A 14,954-nucleotide genomic window follows, 5' to 3' on the forward strand; every position below is an offset into this window, starting at 1 on the left:
AAAATCATGGAAATGGGTTTGCTGGTTTTGATAATGCTACTGAGTGTCTCTGCTCCACATGCGACTTGTGCAGACTGTGTGTCCTGGTGCTTCTCCTGTGCCCTACAAATCCAAGGCACCAACACCAACTTCAGTCCTCTGGTACGTTTTCTATAGATGTGGAGCAAGCACAAAAATTGGGCTCCATTCTGTCTACACTTCTGGGTCCTCTGCCTGCATGATCCTTCCAATCCCTTAGCCTAGAGTCAACACTTCTAGACTGCATACTTGACTGACATCTTGATTTCTCATTCCACAGGTTTGTTCCTTGCAATGTGAGGGATCCTTGACCACTGTGACAGAATGGCAGAGATGTGAGAACATCCTGTCTCCTGTCAGTGCTGTGTTTGAAATTACCAAAAGGGAGCAAGAGAGGGTGCCCACAGCCTCAGACCTCCAAGAGGTGCCAGTCAAGCGTTATGGAGGATTTATGAAAAAACTGGATAAGAACAAATTCTTCTTTAACTCCCCAAAGCGAGAGAGTGGCATCTACAAGGGAGAAGCCAGTAAGCCCTACAGTGGTGAGGTCCTGCACAAGTATTGGAAGAAGGACCTCCTGGAGATACCTGACTCTGAGCAGGAAACAGAGGTCAATGACAAATTGGAGGAACAGACCCAGGCAAGAGATGAGAAGCGCTATGGAGGGTTTCTGCGCAAATACCCCAAGAGGAGCCTGGAGGATTTACAGGGTGTGCAGTTAGACAGGAGGGTGATACTGGACCCAGAGCTGGGGTCAGAGCAGGGGGTGGAAGAGCTGGAGACAGAACAGGGGGTGGAGACAGAACATGGAGTGGCAGATCTTCAGAAGCGCTACGGCGGATTTATGCGCAGGATTCGGCCCAAATTGAAGTGGGACAATCAGAAAAGATATGGGGGATTTCTTCGGCGTCAGTTCAAGGTCACTACAAGGTCAGAAGAAGATCCCAGCACCTTTTCCGGAGAGTTGTCCAACCTTTAAGAAGCATTAGTGTCTGTAGAAGGTGGAGAGGAGGTGGTGGAATAGTAAAGGCTCAAAAATCTAAAAAAAAAAAAAAAAAAAAAAAAAAAAAAAAAACCCTCTTCATTATGTCTGATTCTACTTTATTCCAAATATCCCACAGACCGGTCTTGACACTGATGGAATCTGTAGCTCTTTAACACACAGCGCCATTTGTAGGCCATCAGGAAATACTGCACGCGATCAGTGAAGTTATTTATTCTCTAGCATACAACAGCTCACTCAATTATGCTGAATGTATAGTATGTTCTTGTACTGTGCACAGATGTACATAGCGCTTTACATTAAAATGTTACACAAGAAAACTGTCTGTGTAGTAGTGTGTGGACTGCTTCATCACAAGCTGCAAAACTAACAAAAAGGACAAAAAAACAAACAAAAAAATGATCATATAAAGTGGATGTCATTTGTATGAAACTGAACTATTATCAGTGAAGGTCCCTTTAAGGTGAGTAAGTGGGCATAAAGCACCAGTTTGGGGTGCAGGAGAACCCAATATACAATACATCCTGTTACATTGCACAGATGTTCAAAACGTTCAAAAGTCATAAACCCCGAGTTTGTGACCTTTAAATCCCATTTGCTAAAAAACACCCACACACACACACGTTGCACGATACACACTAAATGTGGGAGGAAGAATTGCTACTACAGTCGTTTCTCCTAATTACACAAGGAGATGTGCTGTTGACAATCGGCATCCTTTATCCTGATGAAATATGCCCATCAACCGACAAATGAGTGCTTGATCGACTGCACGATTACATGGGCCAATCATCAGGAACGAGCTTACTCCCAAAAATGGTGCACTCTAATAGGGCTTTTAAAGTCCTCAATTGGGCTGGACAATGACTTGCCACATATACTCCTCCCCTCTGTCAGTCCTTTCAGCCGAGGTGAGCAGATTGACATGACACAGTTCCCCGCAACCAAGGAGAAGATCCAGCACAGCAATATACATTTGGGGAGATGGCAACCTGGTCCAACTTTGACTTGTTTCGGACAGTCTACATGTTGTTGGTCATAACACATAACCGTAGTCAATTTACACAGGTGTTGTCTCCCATTATGTGTATTGTTTGTGCTCTCATCGCTCTTCAATAAAGGTATATTTTGATTTTATTTCATTGCTGGATCATCTATTTGGTTGCTTCATCGGCCTTGAATCGGGCAGGATGCGTGCACGAATACCTTCCTTCCCAGCAAACAGGTGGAGCTGGAGCTCTATGAACAATTCCCTGCACTCTGTCTCTTTAGAACCAGGACTTTCATGGTACTTGTTTGTCATAGACCTCCTGATTGTGCAAGGCTAGGATGTTGAGAGGACAGTTTCCTTCAAGATCCTGTTAGCATCTCTCTCTTTACTTTTTTTCAAACATTCCTTCAAAAATAAGAATAGCCACACCCAAATCAGTCAAGCCACTCGCTTACCAGTCTTTACCAGGCCCATATTGGTGACGCAACATTTGTTTCAGATGGATAAATTGAGTTGTTTGGATCCTGTCTTTGATGTAGAAGCTAAACTTTCAGCAACCTTCTATTCACCTACCCCTCCTTCACCCTTTTATTTAACTGCTTGGTCTTAAATTTGTGAACAAATAAATTAATTTCTGACGTTAAAAAAATAATTTTTCACCTAGTGATTCACTGTCAAGACCTTCAAATATTCCAGGATTTCTACATGGGGATCTTCTAAAACATTGGGAGGATCTATAAGCCATCAAGCTGAAGAAACCTAGTGCAGTTATCTTCAACCTATGGCTCCTCAGCTGTTGTCAAGCCTTAGCTCCTATGACCCAGTCCTTCCAAAATCTAAATTATTTCTTGCAAACAGCAAGTTCTACAGTCTCAGATTTTAGTCAATGCAGATTATCTAGTGCCTCATTTTGAGTACTAGAGTCCTACATTTTTTATCCACCGTAACATAGTTTCTAAGGCTGAAAAACATACCGGTAAGGTTCTATTCACACGGATCCGCAATACACCCGGCAGGCACCCCCCATAGAACTGCCTATTCTTGTCCGCAATTGCGGACAAGAATAGAACATGTTCTATTTTTTGCGGGGCAGCATCCCATTCTGCCTCATTGTGAATGAATGGGTCCGCACCCGTTCCCGATATTGCGGACCCATTTGCGGACGTGTGAATGCATCCTAAGTCTATCTATTCAGCCTATTATTCTGCAGTGTTAAGACAGAGGACAGCAAAAACCCACATGAGGCACAGGCAAATATTCCTCATCTTAGGGAAAAAATTCCTTCCTGTCTCCAAATCAGGCAGTCTGAAAAAAATCCCTGGATCTAGGACCCTTCTGTAGAAATCTATTAACTATACATTGGTCCCTCAAGTTACAATATTAATTGGTTCCGGGACGACCATCGTATGTTGAAACCATTACAACTTGCATCCATAACTCTGTGGATGAGAACTAGTAATTGGTTCCAAATCCCCAAAATGTCATCCCAAGATAAGCGATAATGAATATTTTTATTTATTTTTTTAAACTTGGTTTTTTTTAAAGTTTAACAATTACATCGTCGTCCCTTCAGGGTACATATGACTAGTAGATAACGTCAATGAAGATGAGCACCATTCTCCCCGCACCTTCTGAAATTTTTGTGGGCAACCCCTGTTTTTAAAAACTATATTTTCCATAGGAACCGTTTGATTTACTAATAGCTTCCATTGTCCTATGGTGGGTGGTGTGTCAGCCATCGATCTGATTGCTATTGCCTTTCTGGCAAGAAACAAAGTTTCTCCCAAGAATATTCTATTGTGGTATGTCCACATCTCCTCATCTATAATACCCAAAATACAGATCTTGGAACACAGACACAGTGGCACGGGAGATACAGTACCACCATGGTTGAGAGAATCACCTTAACCTCCCTCCAAAAACCTTGCAGGTAGCAACACTTCCACATCATATGCCAGAAATCAGCATTAGCTTGTGAACATCTATGACATCTGCTATATGTAATTCTACCCATTTTAAATAGTCTTAGCTTCTATGCAAAATATATCGAGCTGTATTAACCTATTGTTTATTGAGGGAGACACTCATGGGGGTCTCTAATGCTTCATTCCACTCCTCTGTTAGGTGTGGTATAGAGCTCTTTCATTTACTTTCAATAGCCAATCGAGTTATAGACATTCGAGTACTTAGAAGGTGCATGTACAGGACTGAAATAATTCCCTTAGGGCCTTGTGTATTCAAAATCCCTATCAAAGGATATGAAGGGCATGTCTCATATGCAGAGATCTAAAGAAAAGGGTTTGTGGGACTCTGAATTTCTCTTGTAATTGAGTAAAGGAGCATAAAACACCAGCCTCATACAAATCCCTCAAGACTAACACTCCATGTTCCGTCCATATAGCTGCCCCGTTGTGCTCAATCAGATGTGGAAACATAGGGTTATCCAACAATGGTAGAACATCCAAAAAGTCTTCATAAGTTTGGAGTTCTGCCGCCTTCCACACTTGGTGCGCCAGCTTATGTAAATGTAGGGCACGTCTGGGGAATAAATGTATACTTTCCAACACTGGCCAGTGGCGTAACTACCATAGAGGCAGACCATGCGACTGCTATGGGGCCCAGGGCAAGAGGGGGCCCAGTTGGGATCATCTCCTCTTCTACAGGGGGTGAAAACTAGGTCAGGAGTCAGGACTCTACCCTCTAAAACAAGAACTTTTAGCAAACAAGGCAGTGGAAAAAAAGGCCTAAGGGTGCAAACCCTTCTGTCCTGTGTGGGGGGCCTGGTTTGATCCTTGCTATGGGGCCCTTACTTCTCTATGTACGCCTCTGACACTGGCCACAGGGTATTTAAATGCAAGTAATCTTGTAAATAGAATTCCGCATTTGGCAATGTCGATCAAGACACCCAGGTCGCCAAGTATCTCAACTGACCCGCCAAAAATTACAACAACAAAAAAGCCAGGTAAAGCAGCTCCACCCTGCTGTTTTGTTCTCTGTAACGTGCTTAATGCCAGTTTTCTTCTTGCCGTTCCCCACACAAAAGATGCCATCATTGGATGTAGGCGGTCAAAGAAACCACGTGGTATGGGTGTGCTAGTATGTTCCAGTCGGTATAAGCCCTTTGGGAGTAAGATCATTTTAATAAGATTCAATCGACCCATAACTGACAGTGGAAGGGATTTCCACGTAATAAATGTATCAATAAATAATGTCTCTAGAGGTGCAATATTTTTAGTAAATGAAAAAAGTGGGTCTCTGGTTATTACTACTCCCAGATATTTGAAGTGTTCTACTACAGGAAGATTAAATGGGTTCTGCACTCTGTTTAAACTGATAATCTATCCTCTCCAGAGGATAGATCATCAGTTTAACCGCCTCCAAATCGGCCTAACGCAGGATTGCGTTCTGGCAGCGGTCGATCTGTTCTTCCTTGACGCGCCGGCACGTCATCTCGTGAGACGTGAGATTTCCTGTGAACGCACACACACAGGAGCGCGCGTTCACAGGATCGGGAGGTAAACGAGTGGATCTACAGCCTGCCAGTGGCGATCATTCGCTGGCAGGCTGTAGATGCGATTTTTTTAACCCTTGAAAGGTATATCAGACGCTGTTTTGTTAACAGCGACTGATATACCTGCTACCTGGTCCTCTGGTGGTCCCTTTTGCTTGGATCGACCACCAGAGGACACAGGCAGCTCAGTAATAAGTAGCACCAAACACCACTACATTAAACCCCCCCCCCCTGTCACTTATTAACCCCTTATTAACCCCTGATCACCCCATATAGACTCCCTGATCACCCCCCTGTCATTGATAACCCCCCTGTAAGGCTCCATTCAGACGTCCATATGTGATTTGCGGATCCGTGGATCCGCAAAACACATACGGACGTCTGAATGGAGCCTTACAGGGGGGTGATCAATGACAGGGGGGTGATCACCCCATATAGACTCCCTGATCACCCCCCTGTCATTGATCACCCCCCTGTCAAGCTCCATTCAGACGTCCATATGTGTTTTGCGGATCCACGCATCCGTGGATCCGCAAAACACGGACATCGCGGATCTGCAAAATACGGACACCGGCAATGTGCTTTCCGCATTTTGCGGATCCGCATATTGCCAGAACTATATAGAAAATGCCTTTTCTTGTCCGCAATTGCGGACAAGAATAGGACATGTTTTATAGGCTCTACAAAAAACGCAGTGTTCGCCCCAATCAGGCCTGATCTTGTGCACACACTTGCGTTCAGTCCGCCCCACCGCAGTGACAGAATTTTTTTTTTTCTGATCACTGCAAAAACACTGTAAAATCTCTGCGGCGCTATAAAAAGGTCACTTTTGAGGGGCATGGCGAGTTCATAGAAGAATTTTTTTTTTGGGGCACAAGTTAGCGGAATTTTTTTTTTCTTATTATTATTTTTTTCTTACAAAGTCTCATATTCCACTAACTTGAGACAACATGAACTCACCAACTCACATGAACTCACCATACCCCTCACGGAATCCAAATGCGTAAAAATTTTTAGACATTTATATTCCAGACTTCTTCTCACGCTTTAGAGCCCCGAAAATGCCAGGTCAGTATAAATACCCCACAAGTGACCCCATTTTTGAAAAAAGACACCCCAAGGTATTGCGTGAGGGGCATGGCGAGTTCTTAGAATATTTTTTTTTTTTTGGCACAAGTTAGCGGAAAATGATTTTTTTTTTACTCTTACAAAATCATTTTCCGCTAACTTGTGCCCCAAAAAAAATATTGGGCCCTAAAGCGTGAGAAGAAGTCTGGAATCCAAATATCTCTCTAAAAGACAACTTTTCCCATTTTTTTTATACAAAGTTGTCATTTGACAGAGATATTTCTCTCACCCAGCATGGGTATATGTAAAAATACACCCCAAAACACATTGCCCTACTTCTTCTGAGTACGGCGATACCACATGTGTGACACTTTTTTGCAGCCTAGGTGCGCAAAGGGGCCCAAATTCTAAAGAGTATCTTTACAATTTCACAGGGCATTTTTTACGCATTTGGATTCCAAACTACTTCTCATGCTTTAGGTCCCCTAAAATGCCAGGGCAGTATAAATACCCCACAAGTGACCCCATTTTAGAAAGAAGACACCCCAAGGTATTCCGTGAGGGGTATGGTGAGTTCATGTAAAATTAAATTTTTTGTCAAAAGTCAGTGGAATATGAGACTTTGTAAGAAAAATAAATAAATAAATAAATCAATCATTTTCCGCTAACTTGTGACAAAAATAAAAACTTCCATGAACTCACTATGCCCATCAGCGAATACCTTAGGGTGTCTACTTTCCGAAATGGGGTCATTTGTGGGGTGTTTCTACTGTCTGGGCATTGTAGAACCTCAGGAAACATGACAGGTGCTCAGAAAGTCAGAGCTGCTTCAAAAACCGGAATTTACATTTTTTTACCATAGTTTGTAAACGCTATACGTACTTTTACCCAAACCAATAAATATACACTTATTGCATTTTTTTTTATCAAAGACATGTAGAACAATAAATTTAGAGATAAATGTATATAGAAATGTAGTTTTATTTGAAAAAATTTTCAACCGAAAGAAAAAAATGACATTTTTTTGCAAAAATTTAGGTAAATTTCGATTAATATAAAAAAAATGTTAAAATGTCAGCAGCAATGAAATACCACCAAATGAAAGCTCTATTAGTTAGAAGAAAAGAAGGTAAAATTCATTTGGGTGGTAAGTTGTATGACCGAGCAATAAACTGTGAAAGTAGTGTAGTGCAGAATTGTAAAAAGTGGTCTGGTCATTAAGGGGGTTTAAGCTAGGGGGGGTGAGGTGGCTAAACAAAGTGCAGAACCCCTTTAAGGTATGTCGATGGCCAGTCATGTGTCCAAAGAGGCATGAGCGCGGATTTAGTCCAGTTTATATGTAGACCAGAGAAACTACCAAAATGCTCTATTAGTTCTATTGTTCTATGGAGAGTAATGTCTACTTCATCCATAAATAAAAGCAAGTCGTCAGCATATAGTCCTACTCTATCCCCCTTTCCTCCCATTTCCCCTATATACTGAATCCTCAATAATGAATATTTACAGAGTATCTGTCAGCATGATCAACCTGATTGAACCAGGCATATTGCCTTGTAGGGTGGATCATGTTGAGGTAAGTGATAGTTTTATTTTCTCTACAGCACAGATATCTTCGTTTTTAAATAGGTTATGCAAATAAGAAATTTTGAGCACCAAGGGGCTGGCCTGAGCCCTTGGTGCACCGCTCACACAACATCCCTGTGCTCTGTGCACGCCCCCCTCCCCTTTGATTGACAGGCATCCACGTACAGCAGTGGAGCCAATGAATAATGTGGTCATGTAAAGCTTCCGGTCCACAAAACATGTACATGTAGATTATCTGAAGAAATTCATATTCCCCTTGTATGGGCCTATATGTAAATGACTGCCGATTACACAATTCTGTGTGCTCGCGTCTGCCCCGTGTCAGCTCAGTGACACTTGCACAGTGGAGCAGATCAACTTGGCAAGCAGCTTCTGCTTCACTGCGCAAGAGCCAAATCACTTTGGTGCTTGAAATTACTCATTTGCATAAATATAAAAACGGAGATATCTCGGCTGCAGTGCTGCAGAAAAAAGAAAGCTATGATTTTACTCAGCACATTGAACGAAAAAATCCAGCACTGCCGATCTTCAAATTTGGAAATACACACGCAGATAAAAACTTTTTTTGACACGTTTCAGGGCAACACTTGCCCTTTGTCAAAAGCATAAAAACTGACAAAAAGCTTTGATTCAATACATGTCTCAAAGAGCAACAAGCCAACTGAAAACCAATACGTCACCAATTAGGTGAGGGACAATCACCCCGAATGAAAGCCTGGAGTGGCAATGATGGATTGTGCAGCAATTGAATCACACCTATTGCGGTATCCTTATAAATGATAGAACCGCAAGGCTGCAAACATACAATTCATCATTTATGAAGGACCTCTTAACAAATGATGTGTTGCCCAAAACGCGTCAAGGAAGTTTTTATCTGTTTTGATCATGTGTATTTCCAAATAAAGTATCCAGAGTCTCAACTCACAGTGACACGTCGGTTATATCAGTGTGGATTTCAGCCCTGGATTGTTGGAGCTGATAAGGATTGTTTCCCCTCCTTTTACTCAGCATGATCAACCCTACCAGGCAATATACCTGGTTTAATAGGGTTGATCATGCTGACAAATCCTCTTTAATTAAAATAAGCAGATAACTAATACAGATAAACCAAGTCCTTAGAGATAACAGTGAGGAATCGATACTGAAAGCTGTAAGTCACTTTTTACGATGAGGACAGGAGCTTCTTCAGATCTATAGTACAGAGTACCAGAAAAATCGAATGATGCCGCCCTCACCTGTTGTCCAAAGGAGTAGCTCATCCTGGCATAGACAGAGGGCAGTACAGGACATGTAGTAACGCACTTTACTGTAAAGCGGAGCTAGTAGAAAACCAATACAGCTATTTTACCAAAGAAATGGCCATGTTTATTGGCCAGATCTGAGTCTGAGGCATTGTATGTTGAGTCTAGTTTTAACTTACAATGGCCCAGGCAAGATTATTGTAAGCTGAAAATATTATATCCTGAGGCCACTATAACTTGTAATATTGTTATCCACAAGAAATACATCCAGGCCCCTCTTCGTGAATTCACCATCACCACCTCCTCAGGCAGAGAGTTCCATAGTGTCACTGCTCTTACCGTAAAGAATCCTCTTCTATGCTGTGTAGAAAACTTCTGTCCTCTAGAAGTACAGGATGTCCCTGTCATGGTCGCAGTCCTAGGTATAAAAAGATCACAGGAGAGATCCCTGTATATTTTTACATAGTTATTAGGTCACCTGTCAAACATTCTGTGAGCTGAGCTGCAGTATGCCGGCGGTGGAAACGACACAGTAGATGGAGCTTTCCCACACCGACAGCTGCCCGAAACAGCTGGTCAGAAGGGGTACCCGGTGTCCGACCCCTACCTATCTGATATTGAGGATAGATCATCAATATCTAAGTCCTGGAAAACTCCTTAATACCCTTAGAGCACAGGGGTGAATACCATCTGAACCTGGCAATTTGCTATTCCTTATAGATGATACATTATATACCTGGGTGATGATAAATATGGCTGGTATTACGGCAGTTATCACCCAGCTTTACCAGACTCCTGAATGTGAACTCTGGGTATTAATGGCAAAGCTATGCAGTGATACACCCTCTATCTTTAAATAGGTCATTCATGAATTTGGGAAAGCTCAGAGGTATCTTAGCTATCACCCAGCTAAACATCAAACAGGAAATAGACATAAAATGAACAATTAGACAGAAGAGGTCAACTCAAGCAATCATATTTATCGTGTGAGCATGCTGGGGGTTATTGTTCTGGAGATTCACAGGGTGAAGGCCAATCTATGCCACCAGATAAGCCAATGCAGAGTCCAGGAATTAACTGTGCTCCCATCTCATCTCCTGCTTTTCAAGATATCTGCTTGCTGTTAGTGAAAGGAAACCAGGCTAGAAAATGTGTTGTTCACACACACTCCTTACAAAAGAGAGCTCTGATGCAATGCAACGAGCCCTTTAGGTGTGTGATCCGCATATATCCGAGGGGACTGCGGCCTCAGAATGTAAAGAATGAATAATTCCATTCACTGACAGAAGGCAAGGGTCTTAAAAACTGTGAAGAACTGACACACAAATAATACACAACTGCAGAGCATTTCATTACACAATGACTGAGCTTTATTACATAAAATGGAAAGCCATTCAGATGTGCTTATGTGTCACGTTGCATAACTATGTGCACCCAGGTGAAACAGGCTGACAACTCTCATTATTTCTGCTTATGAATGGATACCAGGATGCTACTCCAGACACCTGTAGAGCTGCATTCAGAATGTTTTTGTGAGCTCTCAGGCTGCAGGATGTCAACTGTTCTCACATTCTCCTGCTGGTTCGGTGTCTCAACAAAATTTTAAATGCAGCTTTGGCTGTGACTGGACTATAAGACACGATGTAACTTAATACCAGGTATAGACAAGTAAGACAAAGGATTTGCAGTTTCTCTTTAAAAAACTTTTAAATGAAGATTAAATCAGCCATGTTCTATACCTAAAATGTCAGTGCGCCTGTAGCTTTAAAGAGCTGCGGTCATCCTTTGGCTCTAGCAAGCATCATTCAGCTTGTCCTATTAAACCCCGGATTGACTGTTTGATGGCATTCATTCTGATTCTGCTGATCCAGGATATTGATCGCTAACTGGCTATATTGCAAATGCTGTATTAATTACTAGATTCAGCAGGACCTCATAATTCCGCAGTCATGCTGAACCCACATCTACGGGTAAATATTCAGAGATCAGGTCCTGGCACCCCAGATCTATGTGGTAGGCAATGAAGGTAGAGTAGACTTCCATTAAAGGGGCTCTCCATTTTGTTGCAATGGATGTTGGGTGCCATTTACTGTTCCCTCTAATTGGCTATCATCCTATTGACAGACATTACAGCCATCTGACAACAGGGAGCTATAGATTGCATTTAAATGGAGAGAAGAGAGAATGCAAGTGTACGGCATGTGTTCAGTACTAAACCTGAACCAGCAGGGGGCAGTAGTAGATCCTCCCATAAAAATGAAAAATATTTGGTGCCTTTTCCACTGACTACAAGAGCGGGAAGGGCTGCAGAACGTATCCTGGTATATCATGTCATCATCATATTATTGTTATTTACTATTAAAGGGGTTATCCAAAGTCTAAAACATGCCCCCAAATGCCCGGGCCCCTCATATAGATTATACTTACACCGCTCCCCGGAACCTGCGTCGCTCCTGATCCCCGCACGGCCGCCACTGCATCTCCCTGTCGCACGGATCAAAACAGCCAGCGACGGGGGGTGGGGGGGCAGATCAGCCAATAGCAGGAAACGTGGGTGACGCTAGGGTGGCTTGTCCCCATCACAGTCTGCTATAAGCTGCCCAACCAGTGGCGGATCCAGAGCCTGGTCTCGGGAGGGGCACTTTCAGATTATTTTCTGTCCGCCGCCACAAAACAATGGTGCTTATAGAACAGACTCCACAGTGTAGGCTATATGTGTAACATATTTCATATGAAAACTTACAGGTACTTGGCTTGGCCCTTGGGGATCTCGGACGCCACTTCCACACTTTGGCCGGGGGCTCGGCGGAGCTGATGTTGTGTTTTATCCTAATGAGAAAGATTTCATAATAAGGATTTGGAGAAGGGGCAGAGGGATAGCAGAGCAGGGAGAGGCTGGTGCTGCTACTAGGGGGTCATACCATGGGGGAGTAATAAAGCCCACCATAATGCCCCCCCCAGTAGTAATAATTCTCCTTATAATGTGACAGTGCACAAAATACCCCCTTGTAATGCCCCCAGTTGAGCTAATGTCCCCATAGTGCCCCCATAATGTGCCAGTATAAAATACCCCTATATAGTGCCCCTAGTAAATGACCCCATAGTGCTCCACACCCCCCTTCCTCCTAGTGCCCCCCATAATGTACCAGTATAAAATGCTCCAGTAGATGCCCGCAGTGTCCCCCATAATTTGCAAGTATAAAATACCCCTTCTTAGTGCCCCCCGTAGATGACCCCATAGTACTCCTCTCCCCCCTTCCCCATAGTACCCACCATAATTTGTCCCAGTATAAAATTGTACTATACAGAGAGCCCATATAAAATACCCCTTCTTTGTGGCCTCAGTAGATGCCCCTATAGTGCCCCCAATCATGTGCCAGTATTAACAGCCCCCCCGTGCCAGTAATAATAGCCCCCTATGCCAGTAATAGCAGCCCCCAGTAATAACAGCCCCCCTGTGCCAGTAAAAGCAGCCCCCAGTAATAACAGCCCCCCTGTGCCAGTAATAACAGGCCCCAGTAATAACAGCCCTTCTGTGCCAGTAATAAGATCCCCCAGTAATAAGAGCCCCTCTGTGCCAGTAATAACAGCCCCCAGTACTAAGAGCCCCTCTGTGCCAGTAATAACAGCCCCCAGTAATAAGAGCCCCTCTGTGCCAGTAATAACAGCCCCCCTTTGCCAGTAATAACAGCCCCCCTTTGCCAGTAATAACAGCCCCCAGTAATAAGAGCCCCTCTGTGCCAGTAATAACAGCCCCCCTTTGCCCCAGTAATAACAGCCCCCGCCAGTAATAACAGCCCCCGCCAGTAAAAGTATTGTATATAATAAAAATAATAAAAAAAACAACACATACTTACCTCCATGTCAGTGATGCGATGCAGGCCTCTTCTGGCCTGTGTCCCACGCTGTATGGCTCAGGCGACGCGCTGACAACGCGATGACGGCCGGCAGCCTATCAGAGGAAGGGAAAGGGACACGCTTCTCCCGCATCTGTATCGCTGTCCTGAGGATGGCGATACAGATGACTGGAGATGAGCGCTTCCACAATGGAAGCGCTCATCTCCCTGTGCCCAGCCACCGCCGCCCGCCGCCAGCTCGGGGGGGGGGGGGGGGGTGTGGGGGGGGGCAATTGCCCAGTTGCCCCCCCTTCCCCCTGGATCCGCCACTGTGCCCAACGCTGGATGTTTTGATCCACGCAACGGGAGATGCAGCGGCGGCCGTGCAGGGAGCAGGAGCGACACGGGTGCCGGGGAGGGGGGTAGGTATAATCTATATAAGGGGCCTGGGCATTAGGGGGCATGTTTTAGACTTTGGATAACCCCTTTAAAGCTCCATTCATTCCATGGACATATGAAAAGGGGGTTACATACATAATATAAAATACAGTGGGATGCGAAAGTTTGGGCAACCTTGTTAATCGTCATGATTTTCCTGTATAAATCGTTGGTTGTTACGATAAAAAATTTCAGTTAAATATATCATATAGGAGACACACACAGTGATATTTGAGAAGTGAAATTAAGTTTATTGGATTTGCAGAAAGTGTGCTATAATTGTTTAAACAAAATTAGGCAGGTGCATAAATTTGGGCACCACAAAAAAGAAATGAAATCAATATTTAGTAGATCCTCCTTTTGCAGAAATCACAGCCTCTAAACGCTTCCTGTAGGTTCCAATGAGAGTCTGGATTATGGTTGAAGGTATTTTGGACCATTCTTCTTTACAAAACATCTTAAGTTCATTCAGGTTTGATGGCTTCCGAGCATGGACAGTTCTCTTTAAGTCACACCACAGATTTTCAATTATATTCAGGTCTGGGGACTGAGATGGCCATTCCAGAACGTTGTACTTGTTCCTCTGCATAAATGCCTTAGTGGATTTTGAGCAGTGTTTAGGGTCGTTGTCTTGTTGAAAGATCCAGCCCCGGCTCAGCTTCAGCTTTGTCACTGATTCCTGGACATTGGTCTCCAGAATCTGCTGATACTGAGTGGAATCTATGCGTCCCTCAACTTTGACAAGATTCCCAGTCCCTGCACTGGCCACACAGCCCCACAGCATGATGGAACCACCACCATATTTTACTGTAGGTAGCAGGTGTTTTTCTTGGAATGGTGTGTTCTTTTTCCTCCATGCATAATGCCCCTTGTTATGGCCAAATAACTCAATTTTAGTTTCATCAGTCCACAGCACCTTATTCCAAAATGAAGCTGGCTTGTCCAAATGTGCTTTAGCCCACCTCAAGCGGGCGGAGAAAAGGCTTCCTCTGCATCCCTCTCGCATACAGCATCTTCTTGTGTAAAGTGCGCCGAATGGTTGAACGATGCACAGTGACTCCATCTGCAGCAAGATGATGTTGTAGGTCTTTGGTGCAGGTCTGTGGGTTGACTCTGACTGTTCTCACCATTCGTCGCTTCTGTCTATCCGAGATTTTTCTTGGTCTGCCACTTTGAGCCTTAACTTGAACTGAGCCTGTGGTCTTCCATTTCCTCAATATGTTCCTAACTGTGGAAACAGACAGCTGAAATCTCTGAGACAGCT

At 43.7% G+C, this 14,954-nt stretch overlaps 1 protein-coding gene across 1 annotated transcript; it reads left to right on the forward strand.

The window, feature by feature from the left end:
* Window positions 1-286: 286 nt before the first annotated feature.
* PDYN (prodynorphin) lies at window positions 287-997 on the forward strand (the record flags this gene model as incomplete). The annotated part of the gene is made up of 1 exon (XM_044299680.1): window positions 287-997. A coding segment is annotated over one exon (711 nt), but the record flags the coding sequence as incomplete, so codon positions are not given.
* Between the last annotated feature and the right edge of the window lie 13,957 nt (window positions 998-14,954).

The sequence above is a fragment of the Bufo gargarizans genome, chromosome 6 (genome assembly GCF_014858855.1).
Source record: "Bufo gargarizans isolate SCDJY-AF-19 chromosome 6, ASM1485885v1, whole genome shotgun sequence".
In the NCBI taxonomy this organism is placed as follows: domain Eukaryota; kingdom Metazoa; phylum Chordata; class Amphibia; order Anura; family Bufonidae; genus Bufo; species Bufo gargarizans.